The 25,248-nt window shown below is 45.1% G+C and overlaps 1 protein-coding gene across 1 annotated transcript in view; it reads right to left on the bottom strand.

The window, feature by feature from the left end:
* Positions 1-20,119, bottom strand: part of LOC121547201 (palmitoyltransferase ZDHHC2-like) — a 39,271-nt gene extending 19,152 nt beyond the window's left edge. The window contains exons 1-9 of the mRNA XM_041858350.1: positions 19,861-20,119; positions 16,185-16,211; positions 14,242-14,336; positions 11,952-12,072; positions 11,450-11,519; positions 11,303-11,335; positions 9,706-9,826; positions 9,076-9,208; positions 6,634-6,760 (exon numbers count right to left, since the gene is read on the bottom strand). Coding sequence (XP_041714284.1) covers positions 6,634-6,760; positions 9,076-9,208; positions 9,706-9,826; positions 11,303-11,335; positions 11,450-11,519; positions 11,952-12,072; positions 14,242-14,336; positions 16,185-16,211; positions 19,861-19,987 — 854 coding nt within the window. The 5' untranslated portion in view covers positions 19,988-20,119. The remainder of the gene's footprint in view (positions 1-6,633; positions 6,761-9,075; positions 9,209-9,705; positions 9,827-11,302; positions 11,336-11,449; positions 11,520-11,951; positions 12,073-14,241; positions 14,337-16,184; positions 16,212-19,860) is intronic.
* Between the last annotated feature and the right edge of the window lie 5,129 nt (positions 20,120-25,248).

Below are 25,248 nucleotides of genomic sequence, written 5' to 3'. Positions count from 1 at the left end.
TCAGTTCTGTTTTGGAAAATTGACTGGGGAGGCTGCTTTAGCCTGGTACACCCCCACCTGTCTAACCTGATAGAGACAGGGTAAGCCTGCTTGAGACTCAGTTCGTTTGGCTTTGTAAATATTGTAAATATCTTTATCGGATACCACTACTTGAATAATGTAAATAAATATCAACAGTTATGCTCCCGAACCTTCTGCCTCCTGCTGAATATCTGACCGCATCTCTACACTACCTGTTTTACATGTTTTTTTGTTTTTATTTACAATACATTTGTAATGTGTGCTTTTTGTCAAACAAAGTGCCAACTTGAGTGTCTAAGATCTCAAACTAGCTGCTCAGTGTAATTACCATTGTTTCCACAAGATGGCAGTGCTTCCCTAAACTACAGTGCTATGAAAAAGTATTTGCCCCCTTTCTAATTTTCTCTACTTTTGCATATTTGTGATACTGAATGTTATCAGATCTTCAACCAAAACCTAATATTAGATAAAGGAACATAAGTGAACAAATAACACAACAATTACATTTTTATTTAATAAACAAAGTTATGCAACACCCAATTCCCCTGTGTGAAAAAGTAATTGCCCCCTTACACTCAATAACTGGTTGTGCCACCTTTAGCTGCAATGACTCCAACCAAATGCTTCCTGTAGTTGTTGATCAGTCTCTCACATCGCTGTGGAGGAATTTTGGCCCACTCTTCCATGCAGAACTGCTTTAACTCAGTGACGTGTGGGATTTCAAGCATGAACTGCTCGTTTCAAGTCCTGCCACAACATCTCAATTGGGATTAGGTCTGGACTTTGACTAGGCCATTCCAAAACTTCCAATTTGTTGCTTTTTAGCAATTTTCATGTCGACTTGATTGTGTGTTTTGGATCATTGTCTTGCTGCATGACCCAGCTGCGCTTCAGCTTCAGCTCACAGATGGATGGTCTGACATTCTCCTGTAGAATTCTCTGATACAGAGCAGAATTCATGGTTCCTTCTATTAAGGCAAGTCGTCCAGGTCCTGAGGCAGCAAAGCATCCCCAAACCATCACACCACCACCACCATGCTTGACCTTTGGTATGATGTTCTTACTGTGGAATGCAGTGTTTGGTTTTCGCCAGGCATAATGGGACCCATCTCGTCCAAAAAGTTGACTCAAGTTTGCCAAAAAGCACCTGGATGATCATCAAGACTCTTGGAAGAATGTTTTATGGACAGATGATTCAAAAGTATAACTTTTTCACATAGGGGAATTGGGTGTTGCATAACTTTGTTTATGAAATAAATGAAATAAATATGTAATTGTTGTGTTATTTGTTCACTTATGTTCCCTTTATCTAATATTAGGTTTTGGTTGAAGATCTGATAACATTCAGTATCACAAATATGCAAAAGTAGAGCAGTTGCTATTCTTGCCCCGAGAACGAACTTTTCGACCTGGGGCAATGATCGGCTCAAACATGAAAGATTTCAGGAGGTTTATTGGCTTTCTAACTATTTCCTCCTCTTCCATTAATTCATTTTCTGACTTAGAGCTACTGCTGCTCTCGGTAAATTCAGCCACTTTTGGGAATTCCAAAACTTTCTCTCCTACCAGTGACGCGACAATGGCAATATGGCGAGATGGCAATATTTACACTTAGAGTTAGCTTTTGGGAATTTCAAAACTTCAGCATTAACGTTTCCTACAGATTTCCTCATGATTCTATTTAAAGTCATGTTTACAAATTGTTCCGAGAACATTAAGAAAACTTTCCATTAAACCACAAGAAAACTATAGTAACGTTTAGAAAACGTTCTAAGAATGTTATTTAAAAAACATACATTCTGTTCTCAGCATGAACAAAATGTTCCTCTATCTTGTTAAGTGTGTTCAGATGTGTTGGCCAAGCCCACTAATTGGCCACACCTGAGGTTAATGAGTGCTTGTTTCCTTTGAAATGGGATGTGTTTGAATAGACTAAAATGAACAGCTTTGTATGCGTAAAAAAACATGGCATGCTAATTCCATGGATAGAGAACAGAAGATTATAGGTTGGAATCTCACTGATTCTCTGTCATAATAAATAATACATGTATTTGCATGATTAATGCTTAAGCAAATTCATTTCCATGTGTCCCATCTGTGCTTGGAGTTCAAAAAAGTTAACCCAAAATAAGCTAGCAGTGTTATTAAAAGTCTTATTGAAATATTCAGTGAATGTTTTAAGGAAGGTATTCAAAAACCACCAAATAACAAGTATCATCCGCATATAGATGAAGTTTACAATTTTTAACAGATTGACCAATAGTGTTTATATGAATAGTGAAGAGAACAGGTCCCAAAATAGCCCCCTGTGGTACACCTTTATGTACTACAAGAAATTCAGACTTAATTCAGACTTGGCCTGAGTTCTAGCACTAAGATAATCATGAAACCATGAACAGGCGTCAGAGCTCAGGCCTATCGAGGACAACTTATTCAATAAAATAGCATGATCAACAGTATCAAAAGCTTTTGAAAGGTCCACAAACAAAGCAGCACATTTCATTTTAGTGTCTAAAGCATTGAGAAGATCATTAACAACTAAAGTGGTTGCTGTAATAGTGCTATGCACCTCGTAGTGCCAGAAGACATGAGTAAACAGGGCCTCCGCAGTCTGCAGGGCCGTGGGGAGACCGGGCAGAGGAAGGAGGTGGCAGGCTTTTGAAAAGCGGTCCACAACGACCAGGATGGTGGTGTTACCCTGAGAGAGGGGAAGATCAGTGAGAAAGTCAATACACAGGTGGGACCATGGCCGTTGTGGAACTGGTAAGGGCTGTAACTTACCCGCTGGGAGGTGCCTATGTGCCTTACTCTGGGTGCACACCGAGCAGGAGGAGACATACATGTCCTTAGCCAAGGTAGGCCACCAGTACTTTCCGGTCAGGCAGCACACTGTACGACCGATACCTGGGTGACCAGAGGAGGGGGACGTGTGTGCCCAATAGATCAGACGGTCACGGACAAGAGACGTACAGCAGCCCAGCTGGACACTGAGGTGGAGATGGCTCTGTGCGTAACGCCCGCTCTATGTCCGCGTCCACAGCCCATACTCCCGGCGCCACAATACAGGAGGCCGGGAGTATGGGGGTGTTGTCTATGGGCTTCTCCTCTGTGTAGTACAGCCTTGCCAGTGCGTCTGCCTTCATGTTCTTCGTACCCGGGATGTATGATAGAGTAAAATCAAACCGGGTGAAGAATAGGGCCCACCTGGCCTGGCGAGGGTTCAGCCTCCTCACTGCCCGGATGTACTCCAGGTTACGGTGGTCCATCCAGACGAGGAAAGGGTGTTTCTCCCCCTTGAGCCAGTGCCTCCACACGGTCAGGGCTTGGACAACAGCCAACAGCTCCCGATCACCAACGTCGTAGTTCTGCTCCGCCGGGCTGAGCTTCTTGGAGAAGAAGGCACAGGGGCGGAGCTTGGGTGGCATGCCCGAGTGTTGAGATAGGACAGAGCCTATCCCTACCTCGGACGCATCCACCTCCACTACGAACAGTAGTGATGGATCAGGATGGGCCAGTACCGGGGCTGAGGTGAACAGAACACTCAGGTTACTGAAGGCCCTGTCAGCATCAGCAGACCAGTGGAGCCGGGACGGCCCACCCTTCAACAGAGATGTGATGGGAGCTGCGACCTTGCCAAAGCCCCGGATAAACCTCCGATAGTAGTTGGCGAAGCCAATAAAGCGCTGTACCTCCTTAACCGTGGTTGGAGTCGGCCAATTACTGACGGCTGAAATGTGATCTCCCTCAATCTCCACACCTGAGGTGGTAATGTGGTATCCGAGGAAGGAGACGGACTGTTGGAAAAACAGACACTTTTCTTCCTTGGCATGAAGCTCATGTTCCAACAGTCAGGCCAGCACTTTGAGAACCAGGGACACATGCTCGGCGTGCATAGCGGAATACACCAGAATGTCATCAATGTAGACCACTGCACTGCGACCAAGCATGTCCCGAAACACCTCGTTCACAAAGGACTGGAAGACTGATGGAGCATCAAACCGTACGGCATCACCAGGTATTCGTAATGCCCCGTGGTTGTGCTGAATGCTGTCTTCCACTCGTCCCCCTCTCGGACACGCACCAGGTTTAACGCACTCCGGAGATCTAATTTTGTGAAGAAGCACGCCCCATGTATTGACTCGATCACACATGGAATGTGGGGTAGAGGATAACTATAACGTATTGTCCCCTTGTTCAGTGCTCGGTAATCAATGCAAGGGCGCAGATCTCCGTCTTTCTTCTTCACAAAAAATAAACTTGAGGAGGTGGAGGGACGTATGAACCCCTGACGCAGGGACTCGGAAACGTATGTCTCCATCGCCACCGTTTCAGCCTGTGTCAGGGAATACACATGACTCCTGAGAGGCACAGGGTCTACCCAGAGGTTTATCGCACAATCCCCCGCCCGATGAGGTGGTAATTTGGTCGCCTGCGTTTCAGAAAACGCGTGCACCAAATCGAAGTATTCGGGGGGAATGCACACGGTGGAGGTAGTGTCTGGACTTTCCACTGTTGTTGGACCAACGGAAACACCTAGACACCTACCCTGACACTCTCGCGACCACCCCGTGAGAACCCTCTGCGGCCATGAAAAGGTGGGGTTGTGTAGTGCTAACTGGGGAAATCAGAAGACTCAATAATAAAAAAGGTGACTTGCTCTCTATGGGACTCGTGCGTAACCATGGTGACTGGTGCTGTAACTTCCTTTACGAACCCGGACCCTAGTGGTCGACTGTCAAGTGCTCTAATGGGGAGTGGAATGGATAGGGGAACCAATGTAATGCCTAGATTATGTGCAAATGACCTGTCCATAAAGTTACCAGCTGCGCCTGAATTGACCAGCGCCTTACACTGGGGAACTACTGTGTAATCAGGAAAGTAGACGGGTAGGGTACAGTGCGCAGAAGAGGGCTCTGAACGAGTGTGGGTGTTCGATACCTGGGGTGACGCGAGAGTGCTCTGCCTGCCGCCTCCAGCGTGCAGGAGAATGTCCTCTCGTGCCATTAGAGTGACACTGGCGCTGTCGTCCTCTGCTCTCCCGGATCGCCGTTCCACCCAGCTCCATCAGCTCATGATCCAGGTTGGGGGGTTGGGGGACATCCTCTAGCATCCAACAGGTTGTCCAACCGGATGGCCATGTCCACCAGTTGATTGAAGGACAACATGGTGTCCCGGCAGGCTAGCTCCCTTCGGACGTCCTCTCGTAGATGGCACCGGAAGTGGTCGAAGAGGGCCCGCTCGTTCCACCCGGACCAGACGCTAGAGTTCGAAACTCCAGGGCGAGGTCCTGCGCGGTCCTCGTCCCCTGCCTCACGTGGACCAGCCGCTCGCCCACCTCTCTACCTTCGGGCGGGTGATCGAAGATGGCCCGAAAGAGGCGAGCGAACTCCCCGTAGTTGTCCACGTGGCTCCTTCACTCCAGACCACATTGGCCCATTCCAGGGCTTTCCCCGAGAGGCAGGAGACGAGGGCGGACACCTTCTCCCGCTCCGATGGAGCCGGGCTGATGTTTGAATAGTACAACTCCAGTTGTAGGAGGAATCCCTGCCAGAGAGCAGCTGTCCCGTCGAAATCCAGTGGTCGGGATATATGCATCCCTCTGGGTGCTGGGGTGTGGGTGGCTGGATCCGGTCGGCCAGCTGATCCATCGCTTCTGCCAAGCTGGCTAGCATCGTCGAATGCTCCCGGACCCGTGCCATGACTCCAGGCATGTGCTCCTCTCCTGCTGACTCCATGTCGGGTGTGTGATTATGTGATGGGTGAGTTGAAGGAGTCAGGCGCAGGAGGGTAAATCACAGAATAACAGGGTTTATTCCGGAAAACAGAGTTACGCAGTAATGCGTCAAAACAGTCTAATTGGCAAAACAGGCGCACCTAAACCAACAAGGTACACAGGGGAAAATAACCCGGCGATACAAAATACAAGGAGCTCCACTGAGCTTCACTATCCTCACAATAAACAATCACACACAAAGACAAGGGGGCAGAGGGAACACTTATACAGGTACTGATGAGGGGATATGAACCATGTGTGTGTAATGAACAAGACAAAACCAATGGAATTATGAAATGAGGAGCGGCAATGGCTAGAAGGCCGGTGACGACGAACGCCGACGCCTGCACGAACAAGGAGAGGTGGCAGCTTCGGAGGGAGTAGTGAAAATATCACAGCTAATCACAACACTGTGAAACACAACACTATGAAACACTAATACTGTGAAACACTATCATTCAACTATTAGCGGCAGATACATTATGGACATTTTCAGAAATTACAAAAATAAAATAAAAATCGTATTTGTAGCACCTTTAAGAGTAGATGCGTGCCCAAATTTATTTTTTTTCCCCCCATGTAAGTGTTTGCCACTGTTATTGCCATTGAAATGCATTGGAAGCTCATATAAATATTGTTGTAGCACAGAAAGTATAGATGCTATCAAAAATATTTTCTCAAGCAATCTACATTGGAAGTTCGTTTTGTGTTAATAGCTTAAATCGTTTAAGGGCTAGAGTGATTTCAAATAATAAGAATAAGAATAAGAATAAGACTATGTAAGAAATCTAGAGTTGTGCTTTGCCTTCAGCAAGCACACCTAATAAATAAATAAATACCTGGAGAATACGGGAAGTGGCCAGTATCTAATTTCATCCCCAAAGACCTGGCGGAAGTTCTTACTTAGGCCCAGACTGAAGCCATTCTTATCTGCCCCATGACGGAATGGTGGCGCACGGAACGCCTCTGAGGAACAATAGAATAGAATATGATCAGTGTTGAACCAAAACTGAGGAGAGATCTAGTTTTGCAACATAGAGAACATATGCAATCTAGATGTTTCATAACTCAAAGGAAACTGAGAGAAATACTTCATTGCATTATGTTGTGGGTACTTATGTAACTGCTGAATCAATAGCAACACTATAAGTCTAATGTCTAATAAGTCTAATGCATGGATAAGAAACATTTTGAGACATCAGTTGTCAAATATCCTCTTGTGGAACAGATTGATGAGAGTTTGTTATTCTCAAAGGGTGGGGAGATTTGCTGTTTAAAAGCCTGCTACAACTGCAGACTAATACCTTCTACTCCATCTCACTGAACTGCCATTTGTACAGCAAAGATAAAAATCAGCTACAGTGAGGGAAAAAAGTATTTGATCCCCTGCTGATTCTGTACGTTTGCCCACTGACAAAGACATGATCAGTCTATAATTTTAATGGTAGGTTTATTTGAACAGTGAGAGACAGAATAACAACAAAAAAATCCAGAAAAACGCATGTCAAAAATGTTATAAATTGATTTGCATTTTAATGAGGGAAATAAGTATTTGACCCCTCTGCAAAACATGACTTAGTACTTGGTGGAAAAACCCTTGTTCGCAAACACAGAGGTCAGACGTTTCTTGTAGTTGGCCACCAGGTTTGCACACATCTCAGGAGGGATTTTGTCCCACTCCTCTTTGCAGATCTTCTCCAAGTCATTAAGGTTTCGAGCCTGACGTTTGGCAACTCGAACCTTCAGCTCCCTCCACATATTTTCTATGGGATTAAGGTCTGGAGACTGGCTAGGCCACTCCAGGACCTTAATGTGCTTCTTCTTGAGCCACTCCTTTGTTGCCTTGGCCGTGTGTTTTGGGTCATTGTCATGCTGGAATATCCATCCACGACCCATTTTCAATGCCCTGGCTGAGGGAAGGAGGTACTCACCCAAGATTTGACGGTACATGGCCCTGTCCATCGTCCCTTTGATGCGGTGAAGTTGTCCTGTACCCTTAGCAGAAAAACACCCCCAAAGCATAATGTTTCCACCTCCATGTTTGACGGTGGGGATGGTGTTCTTGGTGTCATAGACAGCATTCCTCCTCCTCCAAACACGGTGAGTTGAGTTGATGCCAAAGTGCTCGATTTTGGTCTCATCTGACCACAACACTTTCACCCAGTTCTCCTCTGAATAATTCAGATGTTCATTGGCAAACTTCAGATGGGCCTGTATATGTGCTTTCTTGAGCAGGGGGACCTTGCGGGCGCTGCAGGATTTCAGTCCTTCATGACGTAGTGTGTTACCAATTGTTTTCTTGGTGACTATTGTCCCAGCTGCCTTGAGATCATTGACAAGATCCTCCCATGTAGTTATGGGCTGATTCCTCACTGTTCTCATGATCATTGCAACTCCACGAGGTGAGATCTTGCATGGAGCCCCAGGCCGAGGGAGATTGACAGTTCTTTTGTGTTTCTTCCATTTGCGAATAATCGCACCAACTGTTGTCACCTTCTCACCAAGCTGCTTGGCGATGGTCTTGTAGCCCATTCCAGCCTTGTGTAGGTCTACAATCTTGTCCCTGACATCCTTGGAGAGCTCTTTGGTCTTGGCCATGGTGGAGAGTTTGGAATCTGATTGATTGCTTCTGTGGACAGGTGTCTTTTATACAGGTAACAAGCTGAGATTAGGAGCACTCCCTTTGTTGTTGTTATTCTGTCTCTCACTGTTGAAATAAGCCTACCATTAAAATTATAGACTGATCATTTCTTTGTCAGTGGGCAAACGTACAAAATCAGCAGAGGATCAAATACTTTTTTCCCTCACTGTATTTCTAATTGACTTTATGTAATAACTAATGCCAATGAACCAAAGAGCCTGAGTACCCTGCTCTCTGAGGACAGATCTATGCCTTCAGGTCTGCTGGCTGTTCTGAGCTGTGGTTTGGCTGACTTCTCTTCCTCTAAAGGCCTGTCCAGCAGGGCTACCTGACCAGTGTCTATTTCTAAGCCTCTTACTCCTCTGAGCCTCCTCTTGGCGTTATAACAGACTCCCTGAGTAATCCACTCACTCCAATCTGAGACTGCTCTCTCTGTCTGTCTGTCTGTCTGATATTGGCCATGACAAAGATACATCGAATCATACCACAGATGAGGGACTCAATCTCTGTTTTTATTGGATGTGGAGAAAAATTGAATAAAGTCCCTATACTTGGAGACTCAGTCAGTGCACCCAGACTAGGTCTATTTACATTATGTTTAGTGAGACACCAGTGAGATGCTCTCAAAAACAGCCCTTACCTAGAGTGGATCTGTTCTTGCAGACCAGCCAGCAGTGGTAGACGAACAGTGAGGCCAGACTGACAGAGAACATAGAAGCAGCGAAGAACAGGAACATTATATGGAATTTAGCCTGGCTGTCAGGCAGACCATCCTGAGGGAGCAGTTCCACACAAACACAATGCATTAGACTTCTAGTATCTGCAAGTGCACATTAAACATTACCTCTCTATTGAAGTTACTGTAAGGAAAGTATGTCATCTAGTTGGGTGTTAGCGTTTGTTAGCTAGGACTAGGTCACTACAAAACTAGTTTAGGGGGAGCTTAACCAATCAGTGTGCATCGTCCTCAAATTAAATGCCACTGATTGGCTGATTGGCTCATACCAGTTATTCTAACAGACGGTCATGTGTTGTACCTCCAGCCTTGCAGAGAAATCAGAATGCCAAAAACATAACATGAAACAGTGATTTTAAAGTTATACACCAAGCATCATCTTTCATACTGTATTCTCCCCCTAATGAACATGGATATAGAGAGATATAGATATATAAGACAGTAAACTATAATTAGAAATGCAATCATTCTACTGATTTAGATTCTACAGAATGTAAATTATTCAGAAGTTTACAACGAAAATATTGTACTCACGATCCAGAATTTAATGAAGTACTGTAAATCTGTAGCAGTGATGAAAAGGCAATATAATAAGGAGTATGCCAGGAACAGCATGAAAAACTTATAGTTGGAGAAGCCCACACAGTTATTCACCCTGTCACATTCCAAAACAATAAGGCAATGCTCCAAGTCAATATCACACAATATGGGGAAAAAAAACATACAGTTTGACTGCAACATAGATTGTAAGAATGTCCCCAAACAGAAATGGACAAGGCTGAAATATCATCTACACTATATATACAAAAGTATGTGGACACCCCTTCAAATTAGTGGATTAGGCTATTTCAGCCACACCCGTTGCTGACAGGTGTATAAAATCGATCACACAGCCATGACAAACATTGGTAGTAGAATGGCCTTATTGAACAGCTCAGTGAATTTCAACGCGGCACCGTCATAGGATGCCACCTTTCACCCTGCTAGAGCTGCCCCGGTCAACTGTAAGTGCTGTTATTCTGAAGTGGAAACGTCTAGGAGCAACAACGTGGTAGGCCACACAAACTCACAGAACGGGACCGCCGAGTGCTGAAGCGTGTAGCGGGTAAAAAAATCTGTCCTCAGTTGCAACACTCACTACCGAGTTCCAAACTGCCTCTGGAAGCAACGTCAGCACAAAGACTGTTTGTCGGGAGCTTCATGAAATGGATTTCCAATGCCGAGCAGCCGCACACAAGCCTAAGATCACCATGCGCAATGCCAAGCGTCGGCTGGAGTGGTGTAAAGCTCGCCGCCATTGGACTCTGGAGCAATGGAAACGTGTTCTCTGGAGTGATGAATCACGCTTCACCATCTGGCAGTCCGACAGATGAATCTGGGTTTGACGGATGCCAGGAGAACGCTACCCGCCCCAATGCATAGGGCCAACTGTAAAGTTTGGTGGAGGAGGAATAATGATCTGGGGCTGCTTTTCATGGTTCGGGCTAGGCCCCTCAGCATACAATGACATTCTTGACAATTCTGTGCTTCCAACTTTGTGGGAACAGTTTGGAGAAGGCCCTTTCCTGTTTCAGAATGACAATGCCCCCGTGCACAAAGGGAGGTCCATACAGAAATGGTTTGTCGAGATCGGTGTGGAAGACTGGCCTGCACAGAGCCCTGACCTCAACCCCATCGAACACCTTTGGGATGAATTCGAACGCCGACTGCAAGCCAGGCCTAATCGCCCAACATCAGTGTCCGACCTCACTAATGCTCTTGTGGCTGAATGGAAGCAAGTCCCCACAGCAATGTTCCAACATCTAGTGGAAAGCCTTGGAAAGCCTTCCCAGAACAGTGGAGGCTGTTATAGCAGCGAAAGGGGGACCAACTCTATATTTATGCCAATGATTTTGAAATGAGATGTTCGACGAGCAGGTGTCCACATACTTTTGGTCATGTAGCGTATATCGTAGCCAGACATCTGTTAAGCCCTTGACGACAATGGAAAAAGCTATCTATTTATCAAATGAGATTTAAACACTATTACAAATCATACAGGGACCTAATGGAAAATATTGTTTATTTCCCTAGAATAATTAATAGAACATCACTTATATTTAGTATGAGATCATACAGTAACAATACATACCACGGGCAATGGTGATCCATCTTTAGGATGCATCTGTAAAACAACAGTAAGGAAACTCAGTGACAGCTAGAATATTCTCCTACACATTAAAAAGAGTTACAGCAGAGTTCTTATTAACAGTACATAGGACCATGAGCAAAGCCATACTTATCACAGACTGAGCAATGGTGACATCGATCAGGCTTGACCAGCTGGCAGCGATCACAGAAACGGATAGCTGAGGAGAGACAGCAAGAGACAGCGTTAGCATGGTCAATTAGACACCATTGTCAGCCTATCCACCCCACTGATAAATAACAAATGAAATTGACTTTTGATTGCCAAAGGCCAGTGCTTCTGGTGTGTCGCTACACACTGCTCTGTCAACAGCAAGTATTGAAAGGTTTTAGGGGTACCATAGGCCTATGTTCTTTTGTTCATCACCATTTCTGTAATTGTGTTCAACAACTGAAATGCTATAGAAATATATTTGTATTGTAAACAGAGAATGTCAAATGAAAATGGTTTGTCAATTAAATAAAGAATGTATAACAATGAAAGCACCTATAACAATGAAATTGTTATACTGGTGGATTGGTAAAAGTCACAGGGCAGAATTGCATTGAACCATCCATCACAGTTAAGACGTTTATCAGCGTGTGTTCTGTACCTCCAGACATGGTGCGGGTGTAGATGGGTAAATCCTTGGCTAGCCTTCTAAGAATCTCCTGTTGAGACTCTCCGCGGTCCTCACGCTCCAACAGCTCCTTGTCTGAGTAGGACAGGTGGAACTACAGAGGAGAGGATGGAGGAACATAATAAGAAGCATCCTGTGCCTCTAGCATACTGCAGGCCTATATCCATTACTAATGAGATACACTTCCCATTACAGCACTTATCAAAGAATATGATAATGCAAGTGATCTAAATGATGTGTAGCTCTGAGTGCTGGAGGACTGCAGTACAGTATTGTTGTGTGTCGCAAGGCTGATCAGTCATTTGCAGTTCTATATTTCCCCTTTCCTTCTGATTCCTTCTGCCTGAGCAGCTAGATTGGTTGGAGAGCCACAGCACTGCTACATTATTACTTTGAGGCACTCAGGCATTTTATGATTGAAGGCTAAGGACTAATAACTTCAACAATAACAAACAGCATGGTACCCAGTGCCACATATATCACTTTTATTGCGACATCACCACCCACTGAATAATCTAACAAATAAATACTACAGTATGAAGGAAAACATTGTTATGTGGTGACCTGAATGTTAAGTTCTCTCCCCTTGAATGCACACAATGAAACAGAGCACTCAGTAGTGTAAAGAGGATTTTTGAGTGTCGTCTGAAGCACATGGATTCAACAACAACAAGCACTGAATCCGAGTGGTCAGGAGAAGTGCTATTAGAGTGCTCCTTCAGGCAGTTGGAGAAGAATGTAATATCACACTAAATATCACTCTCAATCATAGAAGGAGAGACTGTAGCCTAGTTCTGCACCTCTCCCTGTACCTCATCATCGAGACTTGTCTAGAGCCGTGTGGGTGACTGTGGTCAGACGCACGCACCAAGGTTATTATAGTTTTCTGTTTATATATTCGTTTTTATTTCTATTCGTTTTAAGATTTTATTTGAAATTCAGTTTAGTTTGTTAGTTTTCAGATCCACTTTATTAGTTTTTATTCAGTTTAAGTTTTATAAAAACATTTATTTTGTTTTTATATTAATTTCGTTTCAGTTTTAGTGTTAGGGACAGAAATGTGTGGGAGGCTAGGAGCCATTTATGTGTTTTGGGGATGTCACTTCTTGCCACTGTGTGGCAGTAATGCATAGGTTAGTTTAGGTTTAAAGGTAGACACAATTTCTGTAACAACCAGGAGGGTTGAAGCACGAGGCTAAACTTCTCTACTGTTTTGGTCCCGTAGCTACCACGTTGTAGCAGCATGAAACACAGCTGTGCACATGCGCAGATACTCTGTGTGACGGTGTAAGAGCAAAGTCTTGCATAATGGGTGCGTTCAAGCGAATCACTTTGGTCAAGTCGGTGACCATCGTGTGTTGCATTCTGGGGATTGTCTGACTTGCATCTACATGTCAACTGCATGAACTTTACAAAAATAATGTGATCAAAGGTCATGAAGTTTTGACTGCAAGTTTCTGCAGTTGCTCTTCACCAACTTCATCCTGCAGCATCGCCTGCATTGTGGGAGGCTCTATTGTCAACCAATCATCAGGGTGCTTTTGTTTGACCCACGTGAACATGACCAAAGACATGAAAGAGGAACCAATTTGCCGCGATTTATGTGTACAGTGGATATATACAAATACATGTGATATTTGAGGCTCTTTCTCACTAAGTGATTGTACAATGTACACACATAATATTCTATTATGATTTCAGATTGTGTGATATGGTGGTTAGATCCATGTTTATTTCGACATTATAAAGAAAACATTTAATAAACAATGGCAACACTACCATGTTGATCTGAGCCTTGCTGTTGGAAAACCACATTAGTGTCCGACTTTCGGCTGTCGCATATGCACCTCCCCCGACTTTCGTCTACTGTCGGTTGCTTTAGCCTTACTACTCAAACACGCCGAATACCTGTGGTGCTGTTTGTGGCAACGTCATCTCACTGAGTCTACCTTTCAATTATAAAGTAAATCTCAATGTGACCCGCCAGATTCAGAAACTTGAAAATCCCATTCGAAAAAAAGTTTGTAAACCCCATTAGATTTTGAAACCACCCCCCCCCTCAAACTGAACATAATTCATGTTGGTTTTGATTTTACTTCAGTTCGTTTTGGAGTCAAAGATAATAGTTTCAGTTTAATTTTAGTTTTTCAAATGGATTTGTGAATTATTTTATTTAAGTTTACTAAATGTTTTTTCATTAGTTTTAGTTTCAGTTCTAGATTACTATAACAACGGTGGCACACACACACACACACACACTCACCTCTTTCATGGGGTTCATGGGCTTGGTGAAGATGGTCTGCCAGTAGGCCCAGGTAAACAAGATGAAGGCAACATGATAGGCCAGCAGGTAAACAACTGGAAATAGAAAGACATACAGAAAGACAATTGTAGAATGATGATTTATTGGGAAAGATGGGTTGATCTGTGGCTTTCTGAAGGGTGGAATTGATGAGTGTTGGAATAATTATATACACAAATGTAGGTCCTCCAATCAGGGGTGAGGGCAGGGCTGGGATTATTGTATGTTTTTTGATTTTTGTGGTTTGGCTTCATGCTGTGAGCGGTGTGTATCCTGGTCCTGGTAGTTATGGGTTCGCTCGCTTCCATGCCCGTCCGGGCATCGGGCGGGGCTTGGTTTTTCCCGCCCTTGGAAAATCCCCTTTGGGTCGGGAGCGGGGCCTTGCCGTGTCGGCGTCTCGGGGCGGGTGGGAGCGAGCACACCCTCTGACCAGAGCACCCACTGTAGGAGTGGCCATTTGTATTGTCTGTATTGTATTGTTGTTTTAAAGAAAACATTTGTATATCCCTCAAAACAAATTGTACAAAGGGAAAAAAAGACATACAGCTCACTGTGCAGGCAAGTCATGTCTGCTAGCAGCTAGATCTCTGATACAGTTTTCGAATAGACCAACAAAAATGCCCTGTTTCCCATTAACTTAAAGTCAATAAAGTTATTATTCCTTTCCCACACTTTGAACAGAGCACATTTTTCCTAAGAACCCCCAAAGGAGAAATTGTGGCGGCTTTGGGTCAGCTTGACTAAGGGCTCTATTCAAACAGATCCGCTTTAGCCGACATACGCATAGCGGTTGTTTTGGCAGTGTCGGAGGTGGAAATGCAGAGGTAAAACCACAAGCGGCTCCTGGCATTATAGCCTACCTAAAGTGGACATTGCCATTGGCTGCACAGAGTCGCATTAAGAGAAATCCCATGCAGCCTTGTTAACAAGTTTGAACTTGTTGAGATGTAATATACACCTCGATTAGGCTGATAGAAATCCTCATTATTTTGTTTCATGATTTTCAGTTAGAGAGTCATTATTTCTATATAGCCTACACAGTCCCTAACACTCTCGTTCCGAACTTCTAACACGAGTAGGATGGGTGTGGCTTCGTGACAATGATCAAGAGCAGCTGCTCACCGATTTGACAGCTCCAACACAGTTACACCTCTGACATTACCAAAACATCAGCTATGCGGATGTCGGCTATCGCAGGTTAACGCTTGATCTGATTGAATCTAGGCCTAACTTTGCTTAGATAAGGCTCTGGCAAAGATAACAGAAGTCCTTTTTGCTTTTGGGATCTTATTTATTCAGGAAGCCCTCTTACATAGCCTTTAATAATAACAGTGAAAATTAGTTTCCAAATGGTTTTGAGTAAACAAACATAATTGGAATCCATGAAACTGACTATAAACTGCATGCTTGACTGACATTTTTTCTAAAAGACAGGTTGGGGTTAGACTATGATGAAGCGTGTAGTGATGCTTAGGCTAGCTACAGTAAATGTCTCTATTGGGTCCCAGCCTGTGTTGATGAGGGACTTGGGGAACATCCTATTCAACTGCTTCCAACTGCGTACTCCCTGACCCATCATGCAACATCATCCTCATTCCTGGGTGTCTCTCCTGACTCTAACTGTGTATATAACAGATTCAGGCCTGGCAGAGGAAACAGAAAGTTCTTAGACAAGCACTTTAACAGACCTACTTCCCCTGCCCACAATGGTACTAACCACCTGAGCGACAGTTGGTCAGACTAATGGCTACTGTTGGCACACGACTGACCATTGATAAGCCTCAATCCTCTGGGTTATTCATCAGTGCTGGGTTCACTGAGACAGACAGGCACTACTAATGGCATGGCATCAGTGTTCATCATATCATACTGTAGAAAAAAACTATATCGGTCAGGGCACTTACTCTTTTCTCCAATGTTGTCGATGGATTCTGAAAGGAAAAGATGAGAAATGTGCAGTCATGTCTCTGTATTTAGTTACCGTAAAAAAAATCAACGTTTACTGCATAACACCCGAAAAAATATGAATGTAAATGCTTTGAACATTTTCAGCAGCATCCCTCTTCAGTATAATGTGTAGATTGTGCTAAAAACAAAGGATATGCCTATGTGGCAAATTTTCTCCTTGGTGTACTTGGCGTCAAATTATTGTTTAATAATGATAAATAAGCTGAGGGTCACACAGACATGCTGTAAGCATGCTGCTGAATTGCTATAAGTGAAATATGCTAACACTAAGACATCCTTTAGTCCCAATGCCGTCTGAGACATCAAACTCCTACGACAGGGTTCCTCAACTGGAGGTGGTTTTATGAGGCACCCCAAGTTTTCCCCCAAAAATATATAAATACTTGTTTTATTTATTTTGGACATAAAAGACTGTAAAAACACCAGGAAATCAGCACAAAGTGATTTTAATTTAGGAAATCTGTTCCCAAGTATTCCCACGCATAATACAGAGACACGTGATCATATACAAACGTAAGCAAGGTTTGAAATGATTATGTTTTAGTCAAATATTATATGTTTGGGCTTCTTGCAGTCAATTTGCAGTCTACAAATTCTTTGAAATTATGTTCCTGCCCCCCGACCATCCGCTCAAGAAGAAATTGTCCCACAGATGAATCTAGTTGATGATCCCTATCCTACAACTTATCACGACCCATTCCAATCATAAATGACTGTCCTTGTTTTACCTTTTGATATAATAAAGCATTAATGTGCATTGACACGAAAGCAATGAAAACAACAGTAGCATCGTGTCTGTTACAGTCTGTGCTGACTGTTGCAGCTGCTCCACGTGCAGCTGGACAGGGGGCAAACAAAGAACCTGGCCACTTGCTAGGATCAGCACCCCAGTCCTCAACACACTGAATCAGCTCAACTACTGAGTATACAAAACATTAAGAACACCTGCTCTTTCCATGAAATAGACTGACCAGGTGAATCCAAGTGAAAGCTATGATCCCTTATTGATGTCACTTGTTAAATCCACTTCAATCAGTGTAGATGAAAGGGAGGAGACAGGTTAAAGAATGATTTTTAAGCCTTGAGACAATTGAGACATGGATTGTGTATGTGTGCCATTCAAAGGGTGAATAGGCAGTATGGTAGTAGGTGCCAGGCGCACCGGTTTGTGTCAAGAACTGCAGCGCTGCTCTGTTTTTCGCACTCAACAGTTTCCTGTGTGTATAAAGAATGGTCCACCACCCAAAGGGCATCCAGACAACTTGACACAACTGTGGGAAGCATTGGAGTCAACATTGGCCAGCATCCCTGTGGAATGCTTTCTCCATGCCCTGCCGAATTGAGGCTTTTCTAAGGGCAAAAGGGGGAGGGTGCAACTCAATATTAGGAAGGTGTTCCTAATGTTTGGTATATTCAGTGTACATGAGTAGCACCCTACTACATACACCTACTAATATAACATGAACAGCACCAAGAGACACCTATGAGAAGCTCCAGTACACACATATTACACAGTTGCACCTTACTACACACACCTACACACACTTAATAAACATCATTAAAATACACACCTAATACACATGACCAGCATCCACCAAATACATTATATACTACATCAACAGCACAGAAAAGACAGGACCAGCTCCCTAATTGAGACAAAGTATCCTACACATAACTAATACTAAAAACACCAAACACATAAGACCAGTTCCCCAACAGCACATTGATCCTTCTTCCTTCCAATCAGCCCTTACAGGAGCACACATTAGCTTAATATTCACAGGCATATAGCACACTGCAGTCTGCACACATACACAGCCAGAGCTGAGGAAAGGTGATCAGAGCAAAATAATCATACAAATAATTATTGTGTGTGCGTGCATGCTTATGTGTGTGTTGTCAACCCAGTTTCCATACACACTGGGTCAACACGACTAAGAGGGCAGTGAATTGGCACTTTAGTGGTGTGGCATAACATATTGTTTGTCCACATACTACAACAGGTGCTTGGTAATACATTTGAAAGGGTGAAATCAAACAACTGATTTGTGTCCAAGAATTCTCATAAAGTTTCCCAACAATAACAGCGCTGGAATATCACAGCTTTGACATTTTGTCAACTTCAAAAGACCCTGCTGCCATTTTTCAAAGATAGTGTGAAGTGATTTTATGAGGGGAAAACTGGGTCAGGCAGAGATTGCTTGGGGTGAATTAAGTGAGTCAGACAATGGGATTAACAGAACTAGAGGGATCAGTTGATGATACACTGCTACAATTTTTTTTGGAACTCATCACACCACTTGCTGGCAACAACAGTTCTAGTCCTATCTTACTGGTTTCATTATAGATAGGAGAAAACAAGAAATATACGTTTTCTGTCATTTTACAGTCAATGCAAATATCATATTGTAGGAACTAAAAGCATTGATAACAGATTAATACATTCAATCCCTGGTTTCCTCTGACACACACAGAGCTCTTCACCTAAGGAATCAGCATCACTATTCAGGTAAATTCAATATTCTGTCTAATATTCCTCTCTTTTACACAATAATTTAACAAAGTGTAACATTGCCAGCCTAAAAACCAGCCTTGAAAGCCAATGGGAGGGAGGAACTAAATGTCCAAAATGGCACCCTATAGTGAACTACTTTTGAGCAGGGTTCATAGGGCCCAATTGTATTTTGTATTTATTATGGATCCCCGTTAGCTGCTGCCAAGGCAAATTAAGGCAGTAATACAATTTTAAAAACATTACAATACATTCACAACACATTAAGTGTGTGCCCTCAGGCCTCTACTCTACCTTAGATTGCTTATTGTAAAGCAGCAAGTGCTGATCACATCACAGTGTTGTCGTGAATGTGCAACACATGAACACGTAATGAATCTTGTCAGAGCTGTATGAAGTAGTAGTACATCCATGTAATCCATACATACAGGCAAAGGATAGTACAGGCCATCAATCTGCCAAACTCATCCTTGTGAAGTGATTTTTCATCCGGAGAGGAACTCAAATGGAGGGGGCTTGATTTTTCATAGTCATAAACATTTAAAAGCAGACCACAACTTGGATGTTTTACAGAGGCACAAGTTGATATAGACCCTTCATCTTAATCAGTGCTTGTTTCTTGTATAGTTGTTTGGATTATACATTTGCAATAAATGGTCCATACATACAGTATATGGTGCATTGCTTGAGATAATCAAACACATTAGCAAGATTATTGAATGATGTCAGTCCATATATAAACAACCAATAATTACATTTCCACTATCATTATTTCATTATAATCAAACAGTATTTGCAACTAATGTAATCTATTTCAGTTATAGTATTTATAGGAGCCTTCCAGATACCAACATTTGTTTCCAGAATAACTGTCTTTGAAATGATGGTAGAAATTGGTACTGTCAACAACAAGCACCAGCATAAACAAATTGTTCAGCGTCCAAAATCAGGCTGGACCAACATGAGTGAATGCTGAAAATGAGACGCAGCACAGGAGCTGGGAAAAACACATGGACACATCAGTTTTAAAGGCAATGCAAGGCATCCACAGCATCCTAGCATTCAAACCCATACTGTACCGACAGCGGAGTTATCCTTACCTATGCAGAGCTGTACAACATACGCGTAGTAGGACCAAGCCACTATGATGGTGATAAAAATAACTGGAATCCAATACAAAACTGTCTGACAGCTCCGTTTGATACTGCGCGAGCCAGACGGCGCCATATTCTATTTATAAACCATTTGTTTGACATTAAGTTTTTGTCTCTCGTTCACTGAGCTTACTGCACATAAATCAGCCAGGACGTAGCACTTCTGTTCTTCAGCCTCCACTTCGCAGGCAGAGAGCGGCGGCGCGACGTTCCTCGTTCCTCTTTGTGCTGCAAAATATAGAGCACTACCCCTTTTCATCAAGTTGCCATGACGTTCGTGGAACGCTGCAAACCAATTTTCATTATTTGGAATGAGCCCATTGAGCCTCTGACCATTGATGCAGAGAAGAAAATGTGTATCAACATTTAAGTTGCTTTTAATGTTGACTTGACATTGATCTAACATTGATGAAAGTAGGCATATATGATGGAAAGATCTTAGGCTACATTTAATGTGCCTTTTTGTAGAATAGGCCTATTGGTAGGCAGCAGGGGCGGTGTGTTCAATAGGGCGATATGGGCGACGCACTGCCAAACGGGAAAAGGAAGGGATTTTTTTTCTAATCAATTATATCACGGCAACAGTAGTTATCAGTGTTGTAATCTAGACGTCTGATCTGCCACAGTGCCACTAAATGTCCAATCAGGCTAAAGTCGTGCTTCAAATGCCCCCCCCCCCTTTTGGGGCGATTTCAGTCAGGTTGAAAATCGCCCAGAAGTCTGTCATAGACTCCCATGTAAAATCAATTTTTTTCAAATATCAGAGCTTTCAATACAATCTCTATGGGTTTCTGAGGGCTTGCACTTACGCGCTTTCGTCATACGTAACATAACCATGAACGTAACTCAAGAAAAGAGCGGGTAGCAGCGTCAATCAATTCACTATTACTGTCAAAATGGCTAGGCTTCAGTGCAACTCGATTGTGTCTTTGAAAGAAGTTCCTTTTTTGTCGGCGAACAAATGAAGATAAATTGGCAACGAAACAATTAGGACCTCCCAGACCAAATTTAATAATTCAACAGGTTTCTACTAAAGGGGGGAAGTCCTACACCCGAGGATTTTCCAAAAATTGGTACGAACGAAAAACCTGGCTAGCAGGCTGCGATGTAGCTAATGCAGTCTTCTGCTACCCCCTGCTTACTCTTTCACCCTGAAGGCGGCACGGCAGACAGCACCGCTTGGACAGCGACTGGTGTGTAACGGACATGCACCATCTTTCAGGAAAGATTAAGAAACATGAGCTGTCAAAGACCCACATGGATAGCTGTTTGAGATTGTCTGCTTTGGGGAGAGTGAACATTCCCACTCAACTGGATGAGGGATACAGGCTAGCTGTCCGCCGCCACAACGATGAGGTTAGTGTTGATAATCACAAGTTTACTGGAGAACTGAAACTGACAAGGCTGACAAGATAGGACCCTTTTGTCCATTGTTATTGGATAGGAACATAACTTATAACCAGCTCCTGACCTAAATAGATCTTAGCACAACATTTTACTCAACATATCATATTCCATATTCACTATAACAAATATATTTACTACGACATTAGCAAGAACCGCCACATCCTCAGCCGGCTAATCCAGTGTGTGAAGTTTTGCGGAGTGTTTGAGTTAGCTTTGCGAGGCAAAGATGAAACTGAGGGCTCCACCAACCCTGGTAAGCCAACACTTTTGAGATCAGTCAATAAATGCTTCTGGTATTGACTTATATGCTGCCCCTGTCTTCATGTTGTTGCTGGACATATATTTTTTAAAATGTGTGTAGGTCACCTAAATCATCAGAAAAATTGCCCCCCCTGAGAATTTTTTCAGGAGCCGCCACTGGTAGGCAGTGCTTGACTTTTACATTTACATTTTAGTCATTTAGCAGACACTCTTATCCAGAGCGACTTACAGTTAGTGAATGCATACATGTTTTCATACTTGGACTGAAATAGGTTCAGGTACTCATTTTGGGTGTCGGTACTGTTTATATTTAGGTGCAGGAGTTCCACAATCCTTTTGAGCTAATATTATATGAGGAATAGGAGCTCAAGCAGTGGAAAATGTGAGGTGCTGGTACTCAGCTCCGGTGATCCCCTGCCCAAGTCAAGCACTATTAGGCATATTTGTTTATGAATGTAATACAGTAAGAGCAGAAGATGCTAATATAGCCGCTCTGTTTCAAAATTCTGAGGAATGTGTGACACAATCAGCTGTTAATAACTGACATATTAAATATTGCCTTCAGCTAAAATCTGAGGTCAGAGGTTATGAAATTGTGTTTGTGTGTGTGTGCGCTCGTGTGTGCGCTTTTGTGTCCAGAACATTTTTTACACAAAGCTTTGATTGTTTTAAAATCTTTATTTACCAAGTCAACGTAACAGCCTGCAACAGCCTGTGTTATCCATCTCATCTTAACAAAGTTCTGTAGACGAGAGCTTTGTCATTCACATGACTTCCAAACATCATTCAGAAGAGGTAGACAAAAAGAAAATGTAAGATATTCACATTACTTGCACAAATGGCTTCTGTTATATCATGCAAAGGGAGTAGGCTAAGTAAACACATCCATTTGTTTGATTTAATATGTAACATATGAGATAATATTGTGAGACATTGGCACCAGCAAACCAAGTATGTATTCAAGCAGGAAATCCACTGTCACGATCGTCTGAAGAAGCGGACCAATACGCAGCGCGTGGAGTGAACATGATGACTTTATTAAATAAAGCAACCACAAAAAACAACAAATGACGATAGTGAAGTCCTCTGTAACACTGACAGAAACATGGAACAAAAACCCACAATACCCACGAGAAAACACACAGTATAAATATGGCTCCCAATCAGAGATAACGAGCCGACAGCCGTCACTCGTTACCTCCGATTGGGAGTCACCTGAATAATCACGAACAATCACCACACATAGAAATGAAACAACCAGAATACCCAACATAGAAATACACCCAAACAAGGAAAATGAACAACCCTGGCTCAATAATAAAGTCCATGGAGCCAGAGTGTCACAGTACCCCCCCCTAAAGGTGCGCACTCCGGGCGCACCAGCATACAGTCTAGGGGAGGGTCTGGGTGGGCGTCTGTCCATAGTGGCGGTTCTGGTCCAGGTCGTGGTCCCCACCCCACCTTAGTCACTATCCGCTTCCGTAGCCCCCCTCCACATGACCACCCCCCAACTAAACCCACCTGGATTAAGGGGCGGCACCGGACTAAGGGGCAGCACCGGACTTAGAGGCAGCACCGGACTAAGGGGCAGCACCGACTAAGGGGCAGCACCGGGCTAAGGGGCAGCACCGGGCTAAGGGGGCAGCACCGGGCTAAGGGGCAGCACCGGACTAAGGGCAGCACCGGACTAAGGGGCAGCACCGGGCTAAGGGACAGTACCTGACTAGCTGGCGGATCCTGGCTGGCTGGCTCAGGCGGATCCTGGCTGGACGGCTCTGGCGGATCCTGGCTGGCGGAAGGCTCTGGCTGATCCTGTCTGGCAGAAGGCTCTGGCTGATCCTGTCTGGCAGAAGGCTCTGGCTGATCCTGTCTGGCAGAAGGCTCTGGCTGATCCTGTCTGGCAGAAGGCTCTGGCTGATCCTGTCTGGCAGAAGGCTCTGGCTGATCCTGTCTGGCGGAAGGCTCTGGCTGATCCTGTCTGGCGGAAGGCTCTGGCTGATCCTGTCTGGCGGAAGGCTCTGGCTGATCCTGTCTGGCGGAAGGCTCTGGCTGATCCTGTCTGGCGGATGGCTCTGGCTGATCCTGTCTGGCGTGAAGGCTCTGGCTGATCCTGTCTGGCGGAGAGCTCTAGCGGCCCCGGGTCTGGCGGACGGCTCTGAAGGCTCATGGCAGACGGGCGGCTTTGCAGGCTCAGTACAGACGGGCAGTTCAGACGGCGTTGGGCAGACGGACAGTTCAGACGGCGTTGGGCAGACGGGCAGTTCAGACGGCGTTGGGCAGACGGACAGTTCAGGCGCCGTGGGCAGACGGGCAGTTCAGGCGCCGTTGGGCAGACGGGCAGTTCAGACGGCGTTGGGCAGACGGACAGTTCAGGCCCGTTGGGCAGACGGCAGACTCTGGCCGTCTGAGGCGCACCGTAGGCCTGGTGCGTGGTGCCGGAACTGGAGTTACCGGGCTGAGGACACGCATCTCAGGGCTAGTGCGGGGAGAAGCAACAGGGCATGCTTGGCCCTGGGGACGCACCGTAGGCCTGATGCGTGGTGCCGGAACTGGAGGTACCGGGCTGAGGACACGCATCTCAGGGCTAGTGCGGGAAGCAGCAACAGGGCATGCTTGGCCCTGGGGACGCACATAAGGCCTAGTGCGGAGAGCAGCAACAGGGCATGCTGGACCCTGGGGACGCACATAAGGCCTAGTGCGGAGAGCAGGAACAGGCCGGGCTGGGCTGGCGACGCGCACCGTCTCCCTGGTGCGGGTGGCCGGAACAGGCCGGGCCGGGCTGGCGAAGCGCACCGTATCCCTGGTGCGTGGAGCAGGAACAGGCCGGGCTGGGCTGGCGACGCGCACCGTATCCCTGGTGCGAGTGGCCGGAACAGGCCGGGCCGGGCTGGCGAAGCGCACCGTATCCCTGGTGCGTGGAGTAGGAACAGGCCGGGCTGGGCTGGCGACGCGCACCGTATCCCTGGTGCGAGTGGCCGGAACAGGCCGGGCCGGGCTGGCGAAGCGCACCTTATCCCTGGTGCGTGGAGTAGGAACAGGCCGGTCCGTACCGGGAACACACACCACTGGCCTCAACCGAGGATCAGGAACGGGCCGGACCGGACTGGCAACACACATCAGTCTTTCACGCCGTGCCACAAACACTTCCCTCCCTCTACTCGCCAATGGCTCCCGTACTCCGTTAGCCTTCTCTCCTTTTCTCCCTGTGGCAGCCTCCTGCTGCCCAGCCGCCCAAGCCATGTGCCCCCCCCAAAATTTTTTTTGGGGTTGCCTCTCGTCCTTCCAACGATGGCCCTGCTGACGCCGTTGCTCCTCTCTCGCCAGGGCCTTGATTCTCCCCCAAGGTCCCTTGCCCCCGAGCATGTCCTCCCAGGACCACGATTTGCCCACCTGGGCCATCGCCAGCCTCTCGATCTCCTTACCCGGCGCCTCCTCCCATGTCCAGCTGTCTTGCTCCTGGACACGCTGCTTGGTCCTTTTACGGTGGGTTTTTCTGTCACGATCGTCTGAAGAAGCGGACCAATACGCAGCGCGTGGAGTGAACATGATGACTTTATTAAATAAAGCAACCACAAAAAACAACAAATGACGATAGTGAAGTCCTCTGTAACACTGACAGAAACATGGAACAAAAACCCACAATACCCACGAGAAAACACACAGTAT

The sequence above is a fragment of the Coregonus clupeaformis genome, chromosome 3 (assembly GCF_020615455.1).
Source record: "Coregonus clupeaformis isolate EN_2021a chromosome 3, ASM2061545v1, whole genome shotgun sequence".
Classification (NCBI taxonomy): Eukaryota; Metazoa; Chordata; class Actinopteri; order Salmoniformes; family Salmonidae; genus Coregonus; species Coregonus clupeaformis.
The sequence above is the reverse complement of the archived record's forward strand: the minus strand, read 5'-3'. Positions and strand labels throughout refer to the sequence as shown.